Below are 26,416 nucleotides of genomic sequence, written 5' to 3' on the forward strand. Positions count from 1 at the left end.
TACCATAGTTTGACACCCAATAGCCGATGTATTTTTCGTGCTGGGGTGTCGTTAAACATTCATTCATTCATTCATTCATTCATTCATTCATTCATTCCCCCAGTTATTATTATAGGCCTACATACAATATATATTCCCCTTCAATTATTTGCACTCTCCTGGTTATTATTACAAATATAATATGCACTCATCACTACTATGTTTAAATATTGAATACATCAATTGTTTCTTAAAAGAGCTTGAGATTGATAATAATTTAAGTGCTATTCAATGAATATAATCTACATTCATTATTAGACCACTATCGGTCCAACCGGAGGGGGTTGTAGGTTTCATCTTCGTATTTCTGTTTTTCCGTCTGTCCCATATAAAGGTTTCTGGGGGGGGGGGGGGGGGGGGGGGGGGGTGTTTCCCACAGTTCCTCGAGATATTGAGCTAAAATTTTGTATATAATTTTATCATATACCATTACATATCAAGTTTGACTTTCATGACGATTTACACATTTTGACTGAATTGTGATCCTTGAACTTAGTATACGGAAATTTGTTTTCCAGACTCCTCCCCCACCCTACCAATGCCTCTAGTGTACTTAGTTGAAATTTTGCGTATAGCTTTATAGTGTACCATTACATATCAAGTTTGACGTTCTTGGTGAAATAAAAAAAATAAAAAATAAAAATAATAATAATAATAATAATAAATAAATAAAAATTACTTTGCTTCTGTAATTACGTGAAACCAAACTGAAATTATTTACAATTTTTATTTTATTTACAGTGGCGTGGCCAGCATTTATTTTATTTTTCCCATGACACTAATATACTCTTCAAAAGAAGAAACGCAAAACCACATTGTCGTAACATTTGGAGAATTGATTTAATTATTGAATGGTGAGTCCGATAATTACCAAATGTTGCAGGATTGTTCACAATTCACTCTAGTCCATTGTGAGTAAGTGATAGGACACACCACCAAGGTCAAGGTCATCTGGAGTCAATACCGGGTGTGGCCTCCGCGTGTGTTGACAACTGCCTGGCACCGCCTGCCCATTGAAGCAACCAGAGTACGGATGACGTCCCGGGGGATGGTGGCCCACTCGGCCTGCAAGGCTGCTGCCAGCTCGGGCAGGGTCTGGGGCTGTGGTTGTCGCTGTCGGAGGCGTCGGTCCAACTCGTCCCATAGATGCTCAATTGGGTTCAAATCCGGTGATATCGATGGCCAAGGAAGGACATTAATGTTGTTGTTCTGTAGGAAAGCCGTTGTGAGACGTGCTGTGTGAGGCCTGGCGTTGTCATGTTGGAACACTGCGTTGGCGTTGGCCATAACTGGAACGATGTGTGGCCGGAGGATCTGGTCAATGTAGCCCTGTGCATTCAGGTTGCCCTGCACGTGGACCAGGTCAGTTCTGCCAGTGTGTGAGATGGCTGCCCACACCATGACACTACCCCCGCCGAATCTGTCCACTTCCTGCACGCAGTTTGCCGCATAACGTTCACCACGACGCCTATACACGCGACATCTTCCATCATGACGTCGGAGCAGAAATCGGGACTCGTCACTGAACCACACCTGTCTCCATCGCAGTTGAGGCCATTGTCGATGAATCTGGCACCACTGCAGTCGGAGTCGACGGTGTTGTGGTGTTAAGATGACACCTCGAACTGGACGTCTGGCACGAATTCCTACCTCACGTAGGCGGTTCCGTACGGTCTGGTCGGATATCCTGCGCAAACCTGGTATTGCTGCGGCTGTGGAGGTGGCAGTAGTCAATCGTTCCCGAAGGTGGCGTACCCGGATGTAGCGGTCCTGCCCGGGGGTAGTGACCCGTGGTTGACCGGATCTAGGGAGGTCACGTGTTGATCCATGTTGCTGGTAACGGTCCCACAGTCTGGAGATGGTGCTTGGGGACACATGGAATGCCCTGGCAACGGCCGTTCTGGATTCGCCTGCGTCTAGTCGGCCGATGGCATTGTTTCTCTGCGGTTCACTGAGACGTGGCATGTCCTGGATTGTCAACTGTCGGCCAGATACAGAGGCCAGGCAAGCGAACACCCTGCACTTTTATACTGTCGGTGTTCATGTTGCACGTGCAGACAACGCACGTGCAGTGGTGACATGGTTTGCACGTGGCTGCGTTTTTGCGAATATTCACATTTTGAAACTTTATTTTACAGTAGCTGCGTTTTATCGAATGTAACCGTGGGAATGTGTTTGGGACATGCAATGACCTTATATTCACAAAGCATGAACCGGTAGGAAACATAAAATCGGAGTTATAACCCAGTTGTACCCTTTTGCGTTTCTTTTTTTGAAGAGTATATTTATTTTACAGGTTTGGGTTTTTTCCTCGGTGTTTTTTCTTCTCTGGCTACACCCCAGATTTATTTATTTATTTATTTATTATTATTTTGGTAGGATAATGGGACGGACTATAGTTAGACCGTTAGTGACGGGTGTAATAGATCTCAGGCTACGCCATTGGAGCTGATTATATTTAGATTGCCGGAATATTTATAATTTTATATGATACATTGTCGTAACCTAATCTGTGGCGTTAGTGTAGCAAACCGTTTGTCGCTAATGCTTAATAGACTGTTTTTTACGCTACACGTTAAATCCAATGAATACTTCTGGAACCAGTCAACATAGTTTGCAAACGTTTAGCGAAAAACGGCTGCTTGAACTTTGGCCTTGTTTTGCAAGAGTTGAACAAGAGATCTACACATGGGAACTTCGAAAAAGGATGTGACGCCTCACGGTATTTCAATTAATACTCTTTTCAGTTTAAAAAAAAAAAAAAAAATGTTTGATACAATTAAATAACATCAGCAAAAATAACAACATCATGAAGATGTCCATTTGGGCAAAAGAAATCATTTATTTTGTTGAACTTCAATGCAATGTGGTTCAACCATGTCAACGTGCAGGTGTTTATCAAACGTTTTCATTATTATTATTTTTTGTAACATTTCAGGTGCGTACTGTGATAATACAGTTTGCCGTATATGGACAACATATGTCGATTAGATCAAACTATCGCAAGTTTATTCATTGTTATGTTTATAAAACTTGGTAAATGTTTTAGAATTTTGCCGCTATTTCATGTTCCACTAGCGGTGGCGGATGAAGACATACCCACCTTGACACAAACGTTTTTTTTCTGTTTTTCTTTTTTAAATAAAAACAGCACACACACTTAACGGTGGAAAGCAAGCAAACAGTTATAGGCCTCCAAACAAAGTAACTAACTCAATATGTTAATGGTAACAGCAGAAAAGAAGGAACTCGTTCCCAACCAAAGTACAACATTTGGCGATGTGTTTGAAAGCAGACGATATATATAGTTCGTCCCACGGGAAACGCCTTTTTTTCATACTGTGGAATTTACTACAAGTTATTTATTTGTGAGCCGGTCGTTTTGTAACTTACACACAAAAATAGTTTGTGTTTTTGTTTTTGTTTTTTGTTAATTTCAAAACACTTACTTTTCTTCTTACAATTCCAATACTGGTAAGACCTGTTTGTTTCGCTTGTGCACACACTACACGTGCTTTCGCGGCTCGACTTGAGGGGGGTCCTTCACTTCGTTGTTTTTGTCAGCGAAGTGAAGTTTTCTGCTAGGATGTATGCGGCCATTGGAACTGACTGAATGCTGGAACGCTTCTCATTTCGACAGTCTGCACCACCAGGTTGGATTCTTTTTTAGTGAGATTCCTTGCCTCCACGTCATTTCTCCGTCTGACTATGTTGACTTGTTTTTTTCCTGATTCATATGACGGCCATTCTGCAGAACGCCACTCTACATGTCCGAGCCTGTCCTAGCAGCACTGGAAGATTGACTGCCCCACTCTAAAAAGAAATAGGAAGCGGGGTCGGCCCCTACTACTCTTTTCTAGACTTTACTTTGTTTTATTGTGATACCATCTCGTATCATCCGGAGTCAAGCCTGTCCGCACCACTATACCAACCCATGACGACTGGACTATACCCTAGTCTGATTCTCTCTCTCGTTCAGACGGATCCGGCTTCTCAAGATCTGTATTTCAGCTCAGCACTACACCTTCAACGTCTATTGACTGTCAATCTAGGGGTTTTCTTGACGGGATGCAACCCATCTCATCCCTACAAGCTGTGCACCCTAACGGCCTTAATAAGGCCACTTATGTGGGCATATAGATCAGACTTTAAACTTTTAGACATTCATTCAAAAGTTTGTCGAAATTACTTTATTTTTTTTAATATTATTAAATAGTCCGATCCTCTCTTCTTTCTCTTATTTATTTTTGGACTGTCCTTCTAAAATGCTCCAAATTATATAAATATTCGACCAAGCAGTCAATTCTTTTTTTTTTTGGCTTGTAACTTTTTTTTCTATTATCTTTTTTGCTAATTGCTATTTTCAAAATTCTGCCCATTTTCAACTCTACCCCCCTCCATCCCGAGTCAGGCCACCAATCTTATCTAATTTCTTTTTGACCACCCGATCTAATCTAGCGACCAAATTTAATGAGTAGAATTATCTTTATTAATTATATTAATTAGAGATGCGCATCAAAATTTTAAAGGCCCACTATGTAATTTTTTGGATGTAAATTTCAAAATTGTCTGCTTATTTTTTTTTCTGTCCCGGGACAAGCCCCTGGCTATCCAGAGACCGGCCCCGGGATGGACATGCTCAAACTCTTGTGGTATATGAGCATGTAAAAATTATTCGCACTCTCACTGGCAATAGCCCTTGTTAGAAATAGACCGGGGGTGACAACACACCAGGCATTACTGTGCTCTATATTTAGCAACAATTTAGAAAGTTGGAAAGGCGAGCAAACATTACGCTGATCGTACATGTAGATAATCTAGGCGTAGACGTGGGTGGGGGTGTCACCTTGAAGGGGAATTTATACGAATAGTATAATTGTGTAGCTGAACATCTTTAAATAAAGGGTGCTCTTGTTGATAGCTCCAACTCGTGGGCAAAATTGTTTTTTAGTCTGTTTTATTAAAGGGAGAGTAAACTAAAACGAGCCCTTTGTGTTGAAAAGATGCATACCCAGACCACCAACACATATTGACATTTTAACAAATGAAAAACACGTAATTTTAGTGTTAAACAAACTAAATTTTTTATTATTATTCCTGCTAACTGGGGACAGCCATTTTCTTTTCTTTTCAAGGCATCCAGTACAGGTCTCACTACACAGATCACTTCCGGGTGAGAGTTCATTCATCAGGGTCCACTATAGTTCCTAATTGTGACACATGTTATGGTTCACATATTCACTTCTAGGAAATAGTGAAGAATTAAAACAATATGTATGTTTAATGGTAAGCCTTCTGGCTGTATTTTGCCCATGTTATTTTAATATTGTGCATCGACCTTTTGGGACATGGGTATATAGCGCAATTAAGTGACAGCCGGAGTGAATCGGTTATAGCAAAAAACTGAGACGGAAATGTTCTCAATTTTGGAGTGAAAATAAATGCTTATATAATGTATGTTCGCAATGGTGTATGTTGTTAGTGCCAACGAGAACCCATTCTATTGGCAATCTTTGTTTGAAGTTGGGCAGTTTGACATGGGTTTCAATGGCAGATGACATCTGTGTAGTGAGACCACAGCTAGCTTGGGGTGAAGTGACGTCGGCTCCTGACCCAACTCGTGTATACACAGTGTAAACAAAAGCAGTAATTTTTGAGACGGCACTTCTCATTGATCAACCTGACTTGTAAAACAAAATAAATGACGTGATAATGAACTATTTAATTAAATATATTTCAAGTTGCAGTAATGGAACAAGATGGGGTTATAGTATTTTTCTTTACCAAATAATCCAAAGAAGAAAAAAAAGCATACTATTAGGTCTATTGGTAGAGTACGTTGGAGCAAAAACAGCCACTCATGATACCCAAGTGATAATGTTTTTTTCTTTGGGACTACGTAATTGGTAAGTTCTGTGATTTCAGATGGGGAAAGTCTACTTAATCAAGAGTTTTACAGAATGATTTACAGTAATAAAGCATGACTGCTGATAATGTTCATTACCATTTTAGGGGTGGCTGTTATATCCCAATACCCTGTGATGTTAACACAAAAAATTGCCTGTTCCGGTACATAATTTTGTGTCTAGACAGCAGTAATTAATGGCTTATCTACCTACCAAATATACACCTGCCAATCAGTAATCACAGGTGGAGGCTACTGAAAGCACCGGTATAGAACTAAGAAAACACTTGGTTTGTCATTTCAGTACGTAGGTTATTGCAAGGACAAAACATGATAGTTATTTCGACATGGTGGTTTATTCTGTATTGTAAAATAATATCTTCTTATTGCTGGCTTACTGTGATGGATATTATTACAGAACATTGCACAAAAAACAGGTACGTTTGTTTCTTCAGTTCTAAGACTAATTCCTGACGTGATGTGTTAACTATTGTGTAACCACCAGCTTGCCAAAGGGCGTATTCACTGGGATGGTACAAAATGGTTGCACCCATCATATATAATAGCCGTCACATTTAACCATTTTATTAATTAAATATAATAATATACTTGTTGATATTAAGCAATAATGTGCATTATATATCGTTGAATATGCATACTAGTCCAAAAGCTTTGTGCAAGCATTCCTTTAACAAAATCTGAATCAAACACTATTTCTGGCACCTTTGTCGTACCAGGTTTTCATTTTTGTATGACTTTGCTTCTGGTTTTTCCTGGGAAATTCATTTGCTTTAATAAGTTTTTTTTTTTAAACCTGAAACATAGTTTGAAAGGTGGAGGTCAGATACTTCATATAACCACTTTTCTTTCAACAGATTCAAACATCCATGAACAGTACTACCAAACACCAGTTCAAAAAAGCTAAAACTTGGGGACTTTTGAACAGTTTCTTGGACAGCAAATAATAACGTGACTTCCTTCACCCAGTATTTTTGATGTTCCAGATGATAATATTTTTAATATGGCTGATAAAATCGACAGTAAAAGTAAATGGTATAATGATTGTTTGTTGTCTTTAACGTGGGTATGGGGAAAAAAATCATCTGCAAACTTATGTGAGAATGGCTTCAACAATTCACAGTTTGTGGTAGGGTCTCCATGAGTACTTGAATACTTGAATCCGTTCACAGGACTCTAGTACCCGTGCAAGGAAAAGCACTGTCATTTAATTATATATTTTTAATGTCATTTTGGCATATGTTTTCCGCTGGTTACGTTATAGGGGAAACAAAAGTCAGTGTGTGGAATGCAATACAATAGCATGATTTGACATCCATGTTCAGTGCTGGAATTAAGATGCATAATGCTATTTTACTTTATTACATAGTCTCATTATCATCTAGTGTAAGACTCGGGTCCGGGTCGAGTTTGACCCTCGAGTACTCGTGTCCCAATATTTTGGACTCGTCGAGACCCTAGTTTGTGGATGATTTTTTTTAATTCATACCCTGAATAACAGACAATCCTTAAATTGCTGTGAAAATAAAATGTTAACAATTGAGTTATATACATTAATAAAATGGAATACTCTTCTTCAGCAGCAATACATATAAGATTATAGTTATTGTATAGACGAAGACCTCACGCGAGGTCAAAATCATCTCACACTTTTGAGAGGGCAAAGTTTTTAAAAGGAGGGAGACTTGAATTTTTAATAAAAAAAAAAAAAAAAAATATGCAAAAAGAAGTCACATTAACCCAATACGAACAAACCTGTCTTAAGTGGCCACTCAAAGGAGTAGTTAAAAAGGCTGCTTAATTCAAGTGGCAGATGAATACAGGCTCAGTGTTTCTGCCAGAAAGACATTTTTGGGGTATGGCGCTATATATGAAATAGAATGGCCACAGTCAACAGGGGGTATGGGGGGCCTCCCCCAGAAAGAAAATGGGTTAAGTGTAGGGTTAGGGTAAAAAAAATCGTACATTAATAATAAGAGTAACTAATTGTGTCCCAAAAACAAAAATCTGCCAAATAATTTGGGTATGGCACCATACCCATTTTACCATCTGGCAGAAACCCTGAACGGTGCAATTTAAAAATTTTTTTTTACCATCTTTGTTGCTAATTGATGAATGTATGCTCTCGAATTTCCTCAAAATCACCTTTCCACGTCGCCTTCTTCAAAAATAATGAAATGCAACTGAAAAACACTAATTTAACCGTTTGGAATTCATTCTCTTACAAGTTTGTCTTTTCTTTTCATTTAATTACTACTGTTTACTACTGATTAATCTACCAATGTCAAGCTTAGATTAACCAGAGGCAATTAAATGCATTCCACAGTCTCTATCTCTTAAATGGTACAGATGTCGGACTGAATCGGTACTGTGAAGATCGCTTATTTGCTGCACCTTGTCGCATTTTGTTTAAAATAACATATATATATATATAATATATAAATAATAGAATTTACAGTGGCCACTTAACACCTGCATTTCAGCAACTTGGGAGTGCATTCACATTAAAAATATTTTAGTACGAAAAAAATGGCCACGTACAGCAGTTTTGTTTAACAACACCACTGGATTAATTAATCATCGGCTAATGGATGTCAAACATTTGGTAATTCTGACTCGTAGTCATCAGAGGAAACCCGCTACATTTTTCCTAATGCAGAAAGGGATCTTTTATATGTACTTTCCCACAAACAGGAAAGCACATACCACGGCCTTTGTCCAGTTGTGTTGCACTGGTTGGAACGAGAAAAACCCAATCAGCTGAATGGATCCACCGTAGTGGTTCGATCATGCAATGCAACCACCTTAAGCGAGACTGCTGATTATAATTTCGACATCTTTGTTTGAATTTATTTCTTATCAGAAAGTCTGCATTCTGACTAATTACTTCCTGCATTTTTTTTTCACATCAATTAAAGTCTGCTGCTCAAAACGAATATTATTTTTCAAATTATTTTCCTTTAAAACTTTGCTCGCCATAGGTTAGATACCTACTCTTGTACAATTTCCAGCACACACGCCTGACAATAGAATTAAAGTTAAGTGCTTCAACAGTCAGTAGTACATGTAGGCCTACTTTTAATACCAAATACGGGTGTTGTCGGAGCTAGACCACTTATATGTGTGCCAGTGTCACTTCGAACTCTCAGACACTTATTTATTGCTCAAGTTGTTCACCATTCATTTGTAATTGTGTTCAATGCTGTGGTCACTATTTTTTAAAAGGTGAAACAGACTGGTACGGCGAAGTAAGCTGGTCAACGTGATGTTTGAGCTCACTTCACCCACTCGTGTGAGCCCTGTAGATGTATTTATTTAATATTGTCTGCCTAAAGATTGCTCTTATGGCATTTTGGCATCCTCTAATATTATTTTGTTTTTTATTTCAGATGTTAAGATAAAAATTAAAGATTACAGTAAGAGGTAAACACTAAGATTTGGTGAACGTAATTTGTTTTACACAATGCATCTAAAATATAGGTAGTTTTGTTGGAACTGGCAGCAATTTGGCTTGAAGATGCATGAACAGATGTTTGCACCAAAAGGGAACCATTGAATGGGCATGGAATTTTGTAATGAATAACATTAAAATTCTTATCAAAACATGACATTTAAAAGCCATACCAACTCTCATAACCATTTTAAAAAAATCTAATTGGTATAAATAAAAAAAAATTTCTTTACAAATTTTGTACAGTCAAATTGCATAGGTTAAATCTCCTATTTTAACGCCCATCTTTGACAGATCATATTATGGTATGGTGTTTCCAATGCATATCTTTCTTATTAATTCATACAGAATCATCAAACCTTTCATGCAAGTACAACTGGTATGACTGTGTCGCGAACCATAAGTAGATCGCTGCAACCTACTTTTCACACATTACCAGGGAACATTTCATGATTTGCTACGCAAGTTTTAGAGATCCCTACACAATTCTAAAACATTAAACAGTAGTTGCTAATCATGATTTTGAAGAAAAAAAAGTTCCCTGCATTACTGCATATTAATTAAGGAAATCCTTTTCTTGACCATATCTTTCTTATCAATTCATATAAGATCATCAAACCAAGTACAACTTAGGATGGTGGTGTGTTGCATACCATAACTAGGTCACCACAACTTACTTTTGAGGGGTCTATCATGTACCTCACTAGTACTCTTGTTTGATACCGGCTTGGAGGCAACTTGTGGAATAGCCCAAGTGTATTGCATTGTTGACTTAAAATATACCAATAAATAATGACTTTGTGTCAATATATGTAAGTATGGAGTTTATATAACCCTAGTGATTTTGGTGGGTTAATTAAGTAGGATTTGGGGTATTAATTAAAACAACTGTCATAATACTGCTGCCTCGTAAACAGCCTCATTTGTGGTCTTCTTTTTACAGTAACATTAGAACGGACTTTTCATGTGTAATTTACCATTCACATCGGAGGTGGGGAAGCCCTTTTTTCTCAGTCTGGGACCGATTCACGATCTGTTTAATTGCAGTGTTTCTGCATGTATTTATTTGCTTACATAAAATTCTCAAAAGACTTGAACCAGTCCCAAAATTAGTAGCAAGGGATCTTTTATATACACCATCTCAGAGACAGGATAACACATACCACAGCATTTGATATACCAGCTGTGGTACACTGGCGGAACCAAGAAATAGTCTAATGGGTCCAACGACAGGGATCGATCCGAAACCGACCATGCATCAGGTGAGCGCTTTACCACTGGGCTACATCCAGCTCCTGATACATAGAAAAATAAATGTTTAAATTCGTTTATTCTCATATCCACCACCACCACCCCCCCTCAGTGGAATGATGGGTATAGGGCCCAAAAGGAAAAAATTAAGCCAATTAAAAAAAGGTCTTCTCTGCTTCCAGAAATGCTCAAATTAAATAGTCTTCATATATACTGGTTAGATGATTTATTAAAGTTGTGAATGTCAGTAATGTTTGATTCCCCTTTTGTGAAGTGTTAACGTTTACTAGAGTTGTATAGAGAAATGCATTTAACCTGTAATTCAGGGCATCTAGAATTCTTATAAAAATCCACTAGCCATGGGATCAGTGATTTGAAAAAATTACTAGCCACGATTAAAAATGCACTATTTACTGATAGGTAAGTAATAATCGTTAGATTTTTTTGAAGGGGGAGGGCAAGATATTTATATTTACAAAATAGACTTACATTTTAAATGCATTTGAACACTAGCCGCCGGGTATGTTGGTGGTAGTTATTTGCTAGCCGAATATTGCATATCACTACCCATGGGAGTGGGGCTACCACAATCTAGAAGCACTGTAATTTTTTTCCTGACAACTAGACCATTTCCAACTATGTTTGGTGGGAAGCTTCCTCAACCATGGAGAAACAAAATCAGGGTTGGGACTCAAAAGCGGAAACACTATGACAACTTAACACACACACACGCACGCACACAAACATATACACGCACATGCACATGCACACACTTACACTCGTTCACACACACACACACACACACACACACATACGAAATGAGAGAGGTCCAAAACAGAAAAATTCAGTCAATCTAAAAAAAACCCCACAAATTCTCTACTATATCTGCTTATCAAAGCTATGAATTTCATTAATATTGGGTGTGCCTTAAGAAGGGTTGTACTGTTAGAGAAATGCATTTAAACTGTAATTTCTTCATAACTACTAGTCCATTTCCAACTAAATTTGGTGGGAAGCATTCTTGACACGTGGAAAAATAAAATAATGGATTTGGTCATTTTGAGCGTGCTTATTATATTCTGCGTTAAAACAAAGTTCTGTATTATTAGTAACTAATGCATGTAGTTAGATATTAAATAAATGTCTTAGAGTACTGCTTTGTTATATAAATGTTTCAGGTCATGTACAGACATCATTTGTCTTGTCTTGTTCCTTGCCTTTGTGATAGCAATGGTAGGCTGTTCCATTATTGGCTATATACATGGGAACCCTCACAAATTACTCCTTCCTACAGACTCTCAAGGAAACATATGTGGTGAAGGGAAATTCTCGTAAGTACCGGTAGATTTTTTTTGTTTCTACACCCATTGTGTAATCAAAATATATATACAGTCCAACCTGTCTATATGGCGGCCACTCACAGGACCACTGAAAAATGGCCGTCATAGGCAGGTGACGTCATATAGAGGTAGCATAAGATGTAACATTTAAACACTACTACTACCACTAGTAATAATAATAATATCCTTGGAAACGTATTCCTGACACATTGCTGGCAATTTGGTTTTTCAATCCTCAACCGCCGTGTCACTTAATCGCCGCTCAGTGTACCTACAACAATGTGTCTATGCCTGAATGATTCCAGCCAGCCATTTGACGCTTTGAAATTGTCTACACCCAAATCCACAGCAAATTCTAATGCCTTCTCCTTAATCAACGGACCATTGACATTTATTCTACAAGCTGTAGCATCATTGAACCATTTCCACGTCAGTATGTTTATATCATCGTTGCCCGTGACTCTTCTCTGTCTCTTTTTATCAGATGGTTTCATAATCTGCCAACACCTCTGCTTTTCTCTTCAGAATTCCATCAATTTGATTTCTACCCACTCCAAATTATTCTGCAATTTTTCTAGCACTGAGTTTATCTTTCTCCGATTTTTTAATAACATCTATCCTTTGTTCCAACATTAAGGCAACCGGCTTACGAACTTTAGGAGGCATTTTAGAAACTAACGTCGAAAAACATATGTAGCTGTATTTAATAACTTTGAGAGCTGGCATGTTGAACTCCAGTTGTTTTAGGAGACAATCTGTCTGAAACACTGTTTGGTGATACCACTGATGTTATTGGATAAGGATAATTAGGAGTAATAGCACACACCACTAACTTCATTGATCTACTGTTTGCCGCTAATTACATCTAAGCAAACACTTGCTTTATGTTTTCTGAGTTTTGTTAACTTCAGTATTCAGAAGATTAAGATATTGTTCACATATCAAAACTAACAAAATTAATTCACTAAACATCTAACATACGTGTTTATACACACCTATATAATAAACATGAAGAAACAAAGTAAGAACAAAGAATCTGTCACTTAATTTTGCGGCCAGGTTTCCAATTGTATTTTTTTGGCCACCATAGATGGGTCCATTTACTCTTTTTGGTTAAAAAAAAGTGGCAGCATTGAGCAGGTGGTTGTCATATAGAGGTAAAATATACTGTAAATTGAGTTGGGGGGGGGGGGGGGACATGGAAGTGGCCGTCTTATGGAGGTGGTCGCCAAAGCAGGTTTGACTATATATATGTGTAAAGTTTATAAGATTGAGGGAAAATAATAATTGGGTCTAAAAGTGATGATTATCTGGTAGTAATTAAGCAGATTTTTAACAAAATATTCAGCTCTCTCTGTCCATCTGTCTGTTGGTCAATTTTTCATTTGAAGTCTATTTTCTCCTAAGTTTTGATTGAATTGTTCTGAAACTTAGTACAATGTTCCTCTGCATGGGGCACGCTGTCCAAACTAATAGATTCTTTTTTAATTTATAATTTAAAAGTGTTATCTTCTCCTAGAGTTTTTATTGGATGCTTCTGAAACAGTATAAGTATTCTGAGGCAATCTTCACATTAATTAATATAAATTTAACACTGAACATTTAAAAGTCTTATTTTCTCCTAGAGTTTTGGTTGGATAGTTCTGAAACTTAGTATTCTCAGAGGCAGTCTTCAAAACTATTAGAGAGATATTTTGGAATTTTTAAATGTTTTTATTTCTATTAAATTACTCAAATTTAAATAGAAATGTAAGATTCTAAATTTAAAAATCGATCTTCTGCTAGGAGCTTTGAATGAACATGTATGAAGTGGGTGAGACTTAGTTATGTGGCCTTACACCTCTTTATTGAGCCTAGCAGTGCACTTACTCTGGGTTTTCAGTGTGAAGTTAAATCAAAAATTGCCCTGTTGCCTCAGGTAGGACACGAACCCAGTACCTACCAGCCTTAAGTCTGATGGCTTAACCTCTACACCACCACAGATGGTCAAAATAATAATTAGGTTCTTTTTCTGGTATTAAACATGTATGTTACTTAGAGATGTGATTATTAAATTATTTGCAGTGATAGGCCGTACCTGGTGTATTTTGATTTGCTTCAATGTAGTGTGATGGGTTTGAAGGTTATTAAAACAGGCTGTCCAACACCACAAGTGAGTATTGCTTTAATAAACATGTATAAATACTTTAAACATGAAAAAAATGTGTGTGTATAAATTTTGCATTGTTCACATCCAACCTTAAGTTGCACAGTTTATACACACATAATTTTCATTGCAGATATGCATTGTAAATACCAACAGTTGTTTGTGAAATTTACATGCCACAAAAACATGCACTAAAGTGCAAATTTGCAAGGGAAAAACAATGTGACAATATGACTCTGGTTAACAGTATTCATTTACCATTAAGCATATTTGTTAAATAATTACAATCTCGTTCCAGTTAGCTCTGCTATGATGTTCCTCTGTTGAAGTTTTTCTTATTCTGATTTGACTGGCATCTGTCAATCCGTCAACATTTTCATTGAAGTCTGTCTTCTAGAGTTTTCATTGGATTATTTTGAAATTTGGTACAATGATCCTCTGGGGTTATTCTCCACAAACAAATAAATATTTTCAAACTTTTATTTTTAAAATTGTTATTAAATATTTGTTATATTTAAATAGCAAATTTTATAGTCTTATCTTCTCGAATTTTTATCATATAGTTCTGGAACTTTGGTTCTCTGGGTGCATGCAATCTTCACAAACTAATATAGAGATATTTTGAATTTACACTTTTTTTTATTAAATTACAAAAATTTTGATAGAAATTTAACATTGAAAATTTGAAAGTCTGTTTTCTCCTAGAGTTTTGATTGGATATAGTTCTGAAACTCAGTATTATGATTCTGAGAAATAGTCTTAAATTCACAAACTAATGGAGAGATATTAGGACATTTAAATTTGTTTAACATTATAAATACATTGTATAACTTAAGATATTTTTTTGTTAAGACATCACAAACATAGATAATAAGATGAACAGTGAAGCCATTGTATTTGAATTTCCCTTTCAATATATTATTATTTATAGTTATGATCTTATTATTTTAGATTTATGGAATTGCTCTTTATTTGACATTTCTTCTGGACATTAATATTATCAAGAAAGCAAGAAATTGCTCTTCTACTGCTTCCAAATGACAGTACAAATGATAGAAATGCAAATGGTTCTGATAAAATCACGAACATTGTTATTTTAAGAACTAAAGCCATTTTAATTCCTGAAAAGTACTGTATTTTAAATGAATAAAAGTCCCACTTTATAAATCCATTAGAAAATATCAACTGTATTCAGTAGTTGACTTGGGTGGGATGTAGCCCAGTGACAAAGTGTTTTTTGGATATGCGGTCGGTCTGTGATCAATCCCCATCAGTGGGCTATTTCTTGTTCCAGCCAGTGCACCATGACTTGTATATCGAAGGCCCATAGTATGTGCTATTCTGTTTGTGGGATGATGTATATAACATACATTCAATAGCCGATGATTAATAAATCAATGTGCTCTAGTGGTGTCATTTAATGAAACAAACTTTAACTTTGTCCATTTGAATGACGTAAACTTACATCATGTTTTATATTAGTTGAATGATGTAAACTTGCATCATATTTGCAGATACATTCAGATTTGCAACGATGAGTAATCCCAGCTACATGTATGTGATGGAAACAAAAAAATAAATAAAACATATTAAAATATTTCTTACTTTTACCAGAACTTCCAGGGATGTGAGAGCTATGTGGAAACGCGTCAGTGCGCTTTTCCATTTTGTCTAAAAAACCAAAAAAACATGATGTTGACCACACAAAGTTCATTTTCATGTTTTCACGGTTTCAAGTTTATGATGTGTGCCTTATATTATAAGCTATAACCAGTTTAGATTTGTTAACATTGAATGCAATTTTTGGTAGTTCCAGGGGTTGCAAACAACGATTTTCCTTCAAGGGCCCTTAAGCCGCCCCTGGACCCCAGCTGCAGTAAGCTTTTTTGTTCCAGCCCCTCTCACATCTCTGAACTTCAGTTGAAAAATGTTTGTTTCCAATGTCCATTGTAGCCAACCCATGTCACTGAGATTTGAAAACTTTGCATATTCTTTCCATTTTATACTCCCGCCAAAAGTATTGATGTTATTTGAGCAAATTGCACATATAGAAAGTAAAGTTTTTTAAAAAGTTAGAATTGATTTACACATTTATTATTTTCATATTTATAATATTAATATGTATGAGACCTTTTTATAATACATCATCTATTTTATTCCTATATGTTTTTTTATCAATATGTATCAGTTGTATTTTGTATACTGTATATTTTGCAGTGAAATATTTTTTTTAAAAAGAAGAAAGGTTTTTGAGATAGAGCTATTAATTTGATTTTCATGTCAGTTTTTGTTTGATTTACTCATTTATCTTTTTCAGATCGATGTCAGTTTTTTTCATATATTATTTTATTAAATAATAACATTAAAGTTTCTCCATGATGTCATCCAATCAGAAGCAAGTAAATAAATTGTATAATAGCCCCAAAAAAGAGTTTGATACTAACCTATGATTTCTGAATTTATGTGAATCAACAACCTTTACTTCATATATTAAAATCACCTGTCGCAGATCTGTCCAGCTAAAAAACAACAACATTATAGTGCAAATGCACGTTCCATATGCATGGGTCCAGAAAATTGTTGATTTGGATCCTGACCAGAAGACAGAACAAGTTCAAAATGAAATTAGTTTCAAGTGTCAATTACATGGTCACAATTGTTATTCCTTGAAAATGAAATCTCTCAAACAGATTTTTTTGTTGCAGGTGTGTGTGAAAGAATGTCCCACTACAAATTACGCTTTTGCAGAAACCATAACATTAGAACTCAATGCTGGACGTAGGCTTATAGATCAAAGGAAGAAAATGCTGTGTAAATATCATATCAATCCTTTAACAACAGTAAGTAAATTTAATCATGTTGGTATGGTGTTTGGAAACTTTAAACATAAATAATGTGTGACATGCATCATGAAATTAATTTTCTGTTATAAATACGAGACTGCAGGTTTAAACAAACCCACAAACCACAACAAAATTAAAAAAATGTATCTATTAATTTGCAAGCTTTTAGGGTACATAATTTTACCCTTTAATCCTCTGGCAGAAACCCTGCATCAGAATAACTTAGAACAAAATGTTTTCAATAGTACTGACATAAATATCTGTATATTTATGTCAGTTCTATTGAAAACATTTTGTGTATTCAGTAAAAATAGTCACCTACTTTTCTCAAACCATGGTGCAAGGGTAAAATTACATACCAGTACCCTAAAATCTGCCAATTTAATGGATACATTTAAAGAACTATTGTTTTGAATTAAGTACATGAAATGCAGTGTTCAGTTACAAAAGATTTCAAACCCATAACCACCTAGTAGGGGCATTTATGATCTGTTTTGTTTTTATTATGTACCCTGAAATTCTTTTCTGTCAGAAAGCCTGCAAATACATGTGTAGCCTTCTATTTTCAAGATAATGAACATCCTGTGTATTTTTGAAGTACTCTTCTTTTTCCTTCCGATAACTTTCAGGAACTTGATATTGCGCAACTGGTTTCGAAAGAAGAATGTGCTGCCTACTATGTGAAAACAACTCCAGGTTAGATGCTGAAATTCATCTTTCTTTTTTTCAAAGATGTCATACTTGTAGATAACAAGAAAGTGTTAATTGTCAAAAATAACTAATCATTCAGAGTTGTTTATATGATGTTAATAATGCACCTGATACATGTATAACTTGACAGTAACACTTTTCTGCACTATTGTTTTAGCTTCATACACAATAAATATAACATATCTTACCATAATTTCACTTCATATCCATAGTTCATAACTGGTACAATTTTTGTTTCACCTTTAAAAGTAAAAAGGTGAGATAAATGTACTGCTATTACTTTTCCAATGGCGGCAGCAGAAACTTTTGTGTTAAAATTTAATGTAAAGTCATCTATTTAGATCACTTTCTCACAAAATATAAGTCCTAGATCATTGAAACTTGGTTTATAGTTGCACCTATGAATGTTCATCACTGTGCTTGTGAAAATAATTTAAAATTGTTGTGGCCTGCCAGTGTTCGAGATTAAAAAGTTTGGGCATTATCCGAGTTGGATACTAACATTTCAAAATCTGGTATCCCATCTAAGAATTTAGTATCCCACTTAAATGAAATTTATAAATAACATCGTAACAAATTTGGACGACATTGTTCTCATTGCTACGCTGCAATCGAAATTGCGAATTCATGAAATTTGCAATCAAACGGAATCGGCAAAAAGATTTGCTGCATCTATTTTTGAGTAATACTGACAAAAATTAATATTTAGCAGTAATCTGTAAGTGTTTCTGACATTACTAATGATAAACCTACATGTATCAATTTTCTGCAGATGTGGAATTAATATCTCAAATAAAATTTAAACGCTGGAAGCATCCAACAAAAACAATAGCGACTTAGCCGTTCCCAGTCTATTGCTACGCCGCTATTGTTCCAGTGTAGCATTACATTGGGTACGAATTGGGGGAGATACTGTTATGGCCTAGCATTAGACTGGGTACGAGCTCAAAAATACTGTTACTTAACTTCACCAGCAAAAAATAAAAACGCAGAATTAAAATAACCCAACAACATTATATGGTATCCCGGTGGGATACTGGGTTATTGAAGTCTGGTATCCAACATTAAATTCAGGTATCCCCGGGATATCGGGATACCGTTAATCTCGAACACTGCCTGCTATGTTTGCGCAAATAGAAAAATCACTTATAATAACAGATTTATACTTTCACACATTTTTGATTAAACTCAAAATTAAATAAATGTGTATTGTCCGATAATAGCTTTAATATTTTTATCAGAATCATTAACCATTAATGGTAAATTATTGAGTACATGTAAGTGTTAAGCAAAAGGGCATTCGGAATAAAGGACAGGTAGCTTCGACTTGGACCAGTATTTCATATTATTACTGACTTTTATTTCCACTAACTAGTTTTCATTATGAATGTACTTCTTCTCAGTATAAATGTTTGGCTGAAAAACCATCTAACACAGAATGTACATTTATCTGGCTAACTGTCCATATAACTAAAAGTTGTTGTAAAACAGTGTTTCTTCTTCTTTACTAAGCTGCATCCATTATTCTGGGAGAACTCTTCTCTTTCTTCTGTATGTCTTCCCTCTGTTCATCTCCCCCCCCCCCCCTCTCTCCCCCCCTCTCTCTCTCTCTCTCTCTCTCTCTCTCTCTCTCTCTCTCTCTCTCTCTCTCTCTCTCTCTCTCTCTCTCCCCCCCCCCCCCCAATCAAAGCCAGTCAATGTCAGTGAATTCATGTGTTTATTTTTAATTTATGAACCAAATGTATGTAAATAGAAAGCATTCATGTATAAAAATACAAAACCACCAACATGCAAAGCACCACAACTTAAACACAAATAATAATAATAATAATAACAATAATGATCAATTTTTTACTCTCTTTAGAAATGATTAAATTGTCCTTGTTTATAAGATTGGTTAAATAAACATAACCTGGTTTTTTTTTCACTGCCACAATTATCTAAAAACAATTAAAATGTTTAAACATATATGCGATGCACCTCACTTTCTCTATTGCGGAACATTGGAAATGTATATTTTTATATTATAAAAAATTATGTATCTACATGTACATACATGTATATTTCATTCATGACACATCCTTACAATATGATTCAAGGCTCCCCAACATTGACATTGTCTGTTTGATCTGTGGTAATAATAAAAAAATATATATATAATTCTGGGAGCACCAAAATATTCCTGTTGGTTGTTCGAGTGCTCCATAATTTTTTGATGGAACATCAGTGAAGAAAAACTTGTTTCCATTTGTGCTGTGGTTTACCAGTTTATCACTGATGTCGGTTCAAGACAAACGACAGTCAATACAAATTAAATATCATAATAAAAGCTAATATCTACAAAGTAACACCTGTTTCTATTTTGTCAAATGTAATGATTTATTGGGACTAATTTACTATTCACAATCTGATAGTTTTAATTTTTGACGGGATCTTAAATTTTGCATAAATTTAGTTCCTGCAAAACTAAAGTATTTTACAGTATTAATTTAAAGATGACGTGTTTGGGGGAAAAGGAAATAACCATTGTGTGATGTTGCATATACATGTATGATATATTGTGCAAAGTTGTTATCCCATAAGGGATTAAATCTTTTTACCCATGTATGGTTGATGCAGATTAAATCAGTGATGTATACACAAAGTTACCTGTGTATTGTTATTTGACACCTAAAACTTTGTTATTCTCAAACTGACATCAAATGTTGGCACCTTTAAAAGTTTGCATTATTACTTGGTATTATTTATTTAGGCTTGCCCTCCAGCCCTAAATACATTTACATTTGGTTGCCATTACATTATTGCATATTACTTACGGGAAGGGGAGAGGGTTGTTAAAAATTGGGGTAAAAACAAATGTATTATTCTGCATAATGTTAATGTTGAATGGTCCTTTGTTGATTTTTGTTGCCATTCAACAATACTTAAAGCAAAATCTTGCACTTTTAATACCCATTGATCTACCTCTTGTAACATTTTGTTACCGTGAGACCACCTCCACTCCTGCAACAATATTACATAATGTTTGCCAACATTCCACGCCCTCATGTCAATGTCATGGTGATTGCGAGATGTTCTTTTTGTATTTTACTTTGGGGTCTTTAAGAATACATATCTGTTAAAACAAAATGAACATGGCAGGTTGCATTTTACTTCACGAATTAAAATTATGTTGGGTAACTCTTTAACAACGATTCCTTCCTTTCCTATGTTTTGTCATGCATCCCATGATTTCCCTCTCCAAGAGTGTGCGTTACATAATTCTCAAATGGCCCCATTATTTAGTCGTAAATAAAAAAAGAAGTAACATACCGCTGGTCATGCAGCAAATGTTAATTTTTGACCAGATGGACTTTATTAAATTTAATATCTATAATATGCAATCTAATAGTCTTTGAGCAGAAAAATTAACCATGTACAAACTCGCACGTGCTATTCACCACATTATGTGAAATCGGGTATGGCCATTACTTCAGAGGTAGTGAGTTGCACATTTAAATTAAAGTCTTTTCACTTAATTTACATCTACTGTAGTAACGGTTTCTTTTTTAATTATTATTATTATAAAAACAATACCAAAAACGATTTGAATTCTTTTTCTAATAATAAATAAAAAGTCATAAAAATAATAAGTACAAAATATATAGGCTATGCACATACCTTTTTACAAAATAGGATCGTCTGCTTAAAATAGCACAGCAAATAGTAGATTTGATGTGTTGCAGCAGATCCCAAATATGTGTTAATGGAAATAGATGAATTGACATGTTACTAAAAACTACAATACAATAGACTGTATTGAAACAGGATACACCTAATTTGCATATCCAGGTCAGACTTGTTTTTCACATGATTCTTAATCAATCAGAAAACCAGAAACGAAATTTGTTCAATATAAACAAATTTTTAAACATACAATTAACTACATATGTAAACAAAACATTTAGCATACCCTTTTCCCAAGCAGAACTATTCTGCCAATAGCACACCCAGTCATGCATAAAAACAGGGTTGACGCGCCATCACTGGGCATTGTGGAATCAACACCAAATTACAAAACTAAAGAACTGCTTACAGAGATTGCTATGGAGGGGGATACCCGGATTATGAGTTCCAAGTGACAGGACAGAGCAGGTTTGGGAAACTGTTGGGTCGTAATTGGGAAAACAGTGTGTCACATGCTATTACTAGGTCACTGTGACCTACTTTTCATGGTCTACTGCACATAAGAGTAAATCATTGTTTGGACTATATCTTGCATACAGATGCATATAGGACCATCAAACGTCACATGTAGGAACAACTTGGGATGGTGGTGTGTCACATCTCATGATCTGTATTGTTAACGATACATACATAAACTGTTTCTCTACCAATATAAATGTGTCACCAGAGTACTTATGCTAAACACAGTTTCCTTTTCTAATAAAGAACAATAACTTTATTAATCAGACAGCACCTTCTCCAGTGGATATAGTATCATCAGTAGTTGGTCCAAAACAAACTGTTCATCCATTGCAAAAATTTCATATAATTAGAATTGAATCATACCTGTAATATATTCATTAATATCTATTGTTATTATTTTTTCAGTGGTTGGCAGATGTATTCCAGCCATTTTTCTGGATGTTGCTGATGCCTTTGAAAAACTTGTTACAGACGGAAAGTTTACCATTAAACAGGCAGATGGTACAGAAATAACATTGTTTGATCTTGACAAGAGTAGCGGGTGAGTTCATCTTTCTGCCAATTCAATAAATAAACCATGGTTTGAGATGTGAAAGAATTATTGTCCATTCCATGGGAAACAGGTGACATACATTGCATGACATCGATCATAAAAAAAAAAGATGTCATCAGCTAAATAAATACATTCCTACTGAAAGAAAGAAAGAAATGTTTTATTTAACGATGCACTCAACACATTTTATTTACGGTTATATGGCGTCAGACATATGGTTAAGGACCACACAGATTTTGAGAGGAAACCCACTGTCGCCACTTCATGGGCTATTCTTTCCGATTAGCAGCAAGGGATCTTTTATTTGCGCTTCCCACAGGCAGGATAGCACAAACCATGGCCTTTGTTGAACCAGGTATGGATCACTGGTCGGTGTAAGTGATTTACACCTATCCATTGAGCCTTGCGAAGCACTCACTCAGGGTTTGGAGTCGGTATCTGGATTAAAAATCCCATGCCTCGACTGGGATCTGAACCCAGTACCTACCAGCCTGTTGACCGATGGTCTAACCACGACACCACCGAGGCCGGTACATTCCTACTGAGTTTAGATTTTAAAAAATTTAAGATACTGCATGCTATAAATACAAATGTAATTAGTTATATTTACTATATGTCTTTGTTTATATGTCAGTTGTTTTGCATTCAAAATATGATGAAGAATCTGTGTTGTATGTTTGGCCTAATTTAATAAAGTTTAAATACATTATTGGTCACCTAATGAATATTTGGCTTGTCAAAAACATTTGTGCCACATTTACCTAAAAAAAAAAAAAATTAAACTTACCGTATTTGACTTAGAACATAGTTCCAGTTTTGGTTTAAAAAAAAGTTAAAATGAACTGGAAGAAAACATCAAAAATGTTCAGTACCATATATCTTTTGTAGTGAAGCAATTGTTGTGATTCTGTTTATTTATAGTAAAACAAAAACATTTATTACTGGTATTAACTCTTTCCCTCCCATTCTCGACAGTAGTTGATATATATGTGTATGTGTATGTGTATGTATATCAGGGCTCGCGCTGTCGGTAGCCAAATTAGCCATTGGCTAATTTAAAAAAAAAATGGCTAATAAAATTTGCAAGTGACTAAAATTTTGGCTAAGCCATTTTCTGTCTTCTGATATGAACAAACGGTTACATAATCTATCCGACACCTTAAACATAATAATACTACCAAATATTTAATTAGCGTAATAGCGATCTCGCGACCGGTAACGAGAAACGGTGTCATGCAGAATACAGAGTAGGGTTTACGATGTTTGCGTATTTTAATAATCACGGTTATTAATTTTAACGGCATGCATTCAGCATGTATGACAGCAATGTCTGGAAGATCTGTAGCTTGTTATTTTTACTTTGTAAAATCTTTGAACCAAAGTAATGAAAATAGACCGACAATGCATGTCAATTTGAATACACATGCCAGTTCAGGGCCGAAAGACATGTAGGCCATCTCAAGGGCCGAGTTCAGCCAGACCGAGTGAAAACAAAACGTTCGCTAGACTGGTTTGTGCGCTTCACGTTAAACCAAATGGACACGACGAACACCAATCAAATAGTTCGCGAACGTTAGGAAGAACGTTCGTTGGCTGAACTGAGGACAGCTCACGGTGGAATATACGTCACGCGTGTCAAGAGACATCGTTGCGGACATTAAACAATACGATTACGCAAAAGTAAATCTTGATGTAAATTTGTAGAAAAACAATAGTTATTCGCATCAATGAATACCTAACTGCAGTTTTTGTTTATTCCTTTGTCTTTGTTAATTTCGTACCCATGCAGATCGCGATCGCCAGGAATGAACATGCAGTATTTAAATTTTTTAAGCAGAAATCACAACAAGCATTTAACACGACGCTGAAATCAACCGCAACAACATGGCACAAATTATGAAATTGTTTGGGGTGGGGAATTGACGGGTCACTTTAAAAAAAAAAGTAAAGAAAAACAACAACAATTGAAACTAACATAAAGATTGCTATTTAAAGAAATAATGAGCTCTATATATAAAAAAAAAAACTAGCTCTCAAATTTTTATTTGGGAAAAAAGGAAGAAAGAAAAAAAAAAACCACCATCCATAAACATCCAACCCACCCCCATATTTCTGTATGTTTGTTAATTTAATGTCATAGGCCTTAGAAGTAGGGGTGGGTGTATGGGGTACTGGCTTCAAACTCTGAAGATATTGCATAACCCCATCCCAACCCCACCCCCGCTGAAAAATCGAAGTAATATATTAACTGCCCCTACCCCCATTGAGGTTTTGTTATTCCTATTTATTCCAGTTTGTACACAATTAGCTGAAAAAAGATACATTTTCATATTCATATATAATTACTCAATACAGTACTGCGTAAAACAAATTTGGCTAAAGCATTTTCAATATGGCTAATAAAAATTCCATTTGGCTAATATTTTGGCTACAGGTATTTTTGATCCAGGGTGAGCCTTGTATATGTATGTACGTATACTCTAAACCTAACAACAAGTATTAATAAATTATGACATGTGCCAGCCTGAAATTTTTAAAAAGACTTGCTTTGTATATTTTGTTACTCACAGTGCATCCTCCCCGAAACTGTTTATGTCTTCATAATTTTAATTCTTCATTATTAAAAATTAACTTTTATAAATAATGAATTGAACAAATCAATCCCTTCTTTTATTCGAGGAGATCAGAGAATTGTTCTTTGGAAATATTATTCAGGCTCCATCAATCGATTGCTTCGATCACCTCATATTTTGAGTCCAACTTATTTATTTTCCCATAAAGACATTACTCTTTATGGCCCTGTCACACTGTAGCGTATTGTAATAGCGTATGTCAGCGTATGAAAAATATCACTCATACGCTGGTATACGCTGACATACGCTAGGGGTACATTAGGCATAGGTTGTATACGTTTGAAGCACGGTGGCATACGCTAGCAGCGTATGCGAGGTAGAAAATAATTTTTAAGCATGTCTAAAAATTTTGTGCGTATTCCGACATATGGTTTATACGCATACGTTAGGCAGACACTGAATACGCTAGAGGTACGTGACTCCTAGGTCGAGTACGCTGGTCATACGCTGACATAGTGCTGACGTATTGATAGTGCATTGATAGCGCATGAGTAACGTATGTCTGACGTATCTGCAACGTATATAGACATCTAGGCGTATGCTTGACGATTGAGTAACGTAATTAACGTATAACTAGCGTATGATTGGCATCTGGCCAGCGTATTGCCAGCGTTTTGAGAAAGTGTACATATAGGTTCCCATTTCTAGCTCTTCTTCACTTCTACTGCAATAATGCTGCAATCTGGAAAGACTGCCGTTGATATAGGCACTTTGTCACGTGATCAAGATACGCTGGACATCCGCAGTTCATATGCTACTCATATGCTAGCCATACGCAGAGTACGCTGGTCACACGCTGACATACGCTGGTCATACGCTGTCCATACGCTGTCCATACGCTATGCATAGGTTAAATACGGTAAGTATATGCACAATTCTGCATTTTCAAGGGCTTCTTGGTGCATATGAAAATTATTTTATGAATTTTCATACGCAACTCATACGTTTATCTCATACGCTATAGTGTGACAGGGCCATTAAGTGTGAAACTTGTGACACTAGTTGGTTAATTAACAGCTGTATAATAGATTAGTGAAACACATTAGTCACTGCAGATAATACTTGTGTATGGCATCGGTGATCAGGCCTCAGATCACAGTTATCTTCCCATTTGTTTGACCAAAATGCGGAAATATATCTGCACAAGTAGTTTGCTGTTTGACTGATTATTTCATGACAGACTGCTTTGAAGTGCCAACTATTAGACTGAAGTTGACAGGGGAGAGCATGCAGTTTGCAGACATGGGTAACTTGCTGACATTGAAGACTTTTTTGTGGTAATTCCTGCCCATGCAAAAGTAGTGTTTTTTGTATAAAATGGATGTACTCTGGCCAGGT

At 35.8% G+C, this 26,416-nt stretch overlaps 1 protein-coding gene across 3 annotated transcripts in view; it reads left to right on the top strand.

Moving 5' to 3' along the window:
* The first annotated feature begins 2,347 nt into the window (after positions 1–2,347).
* The window catches only part of LOC121384359 (choline transporter-like protein 4), a 90,984-nt gene continuing 66,915 nt past the window's right edge, over positions 2,348–26,416 (top strand). Inside the window, exons 1-7 of one of the 3 annotated variants that reach the window (XM_041514721.1) lie at positions 2,348–2,761; positions 9,352–9,385; positions 11,843–11,995; positions 14,069–14,156; positions 16,856–16,990; positions 17,623–17,689; positions 22,298–22,433. In XM_041514721.1, the coding sequence (XP_041370655.1) occupies positions 2,728–2,761; positions 9,352–9,385; positions 11,843–11,995; positions 14,069–14,156; positions 16,856–16,990; positions 17,623–17,689; positions 22,298–22,433 (647 nt within the window). In that variant the 5' untranslated portion in view covers positions 2,348–2,727. Of the gene's footprint in view, positions 2,762–9,351; positions 9,386–11,842; positions 11,996–14,068; positions 14,157–16,855; positions 16,991–17,622; positions 17,690–22,297; positions 22,434–26,416 lie in introns of those variants that run through there. The other 2 variants (XM_041514722.1, XM_041514723.1) reach the window with 2 other exon arrangements.

The sequence above is a fragment of the Gigantopelta aegis genome, chromosome 10 (genome assembly GCF_016097555.1).
Source record: "Gigantopelta aegis isolate Gae_Host chromosome 10, Gae_host_genome, whole genome shotgun sequence".
Classification (NCBI taxonomy): domain Eukaryota; kingdom Metazoa; phylum Mollusca; class Gastropoda; order Neomphalida; family Peltospiridae; genus Gigantopelta; species Gigantopelta aegis.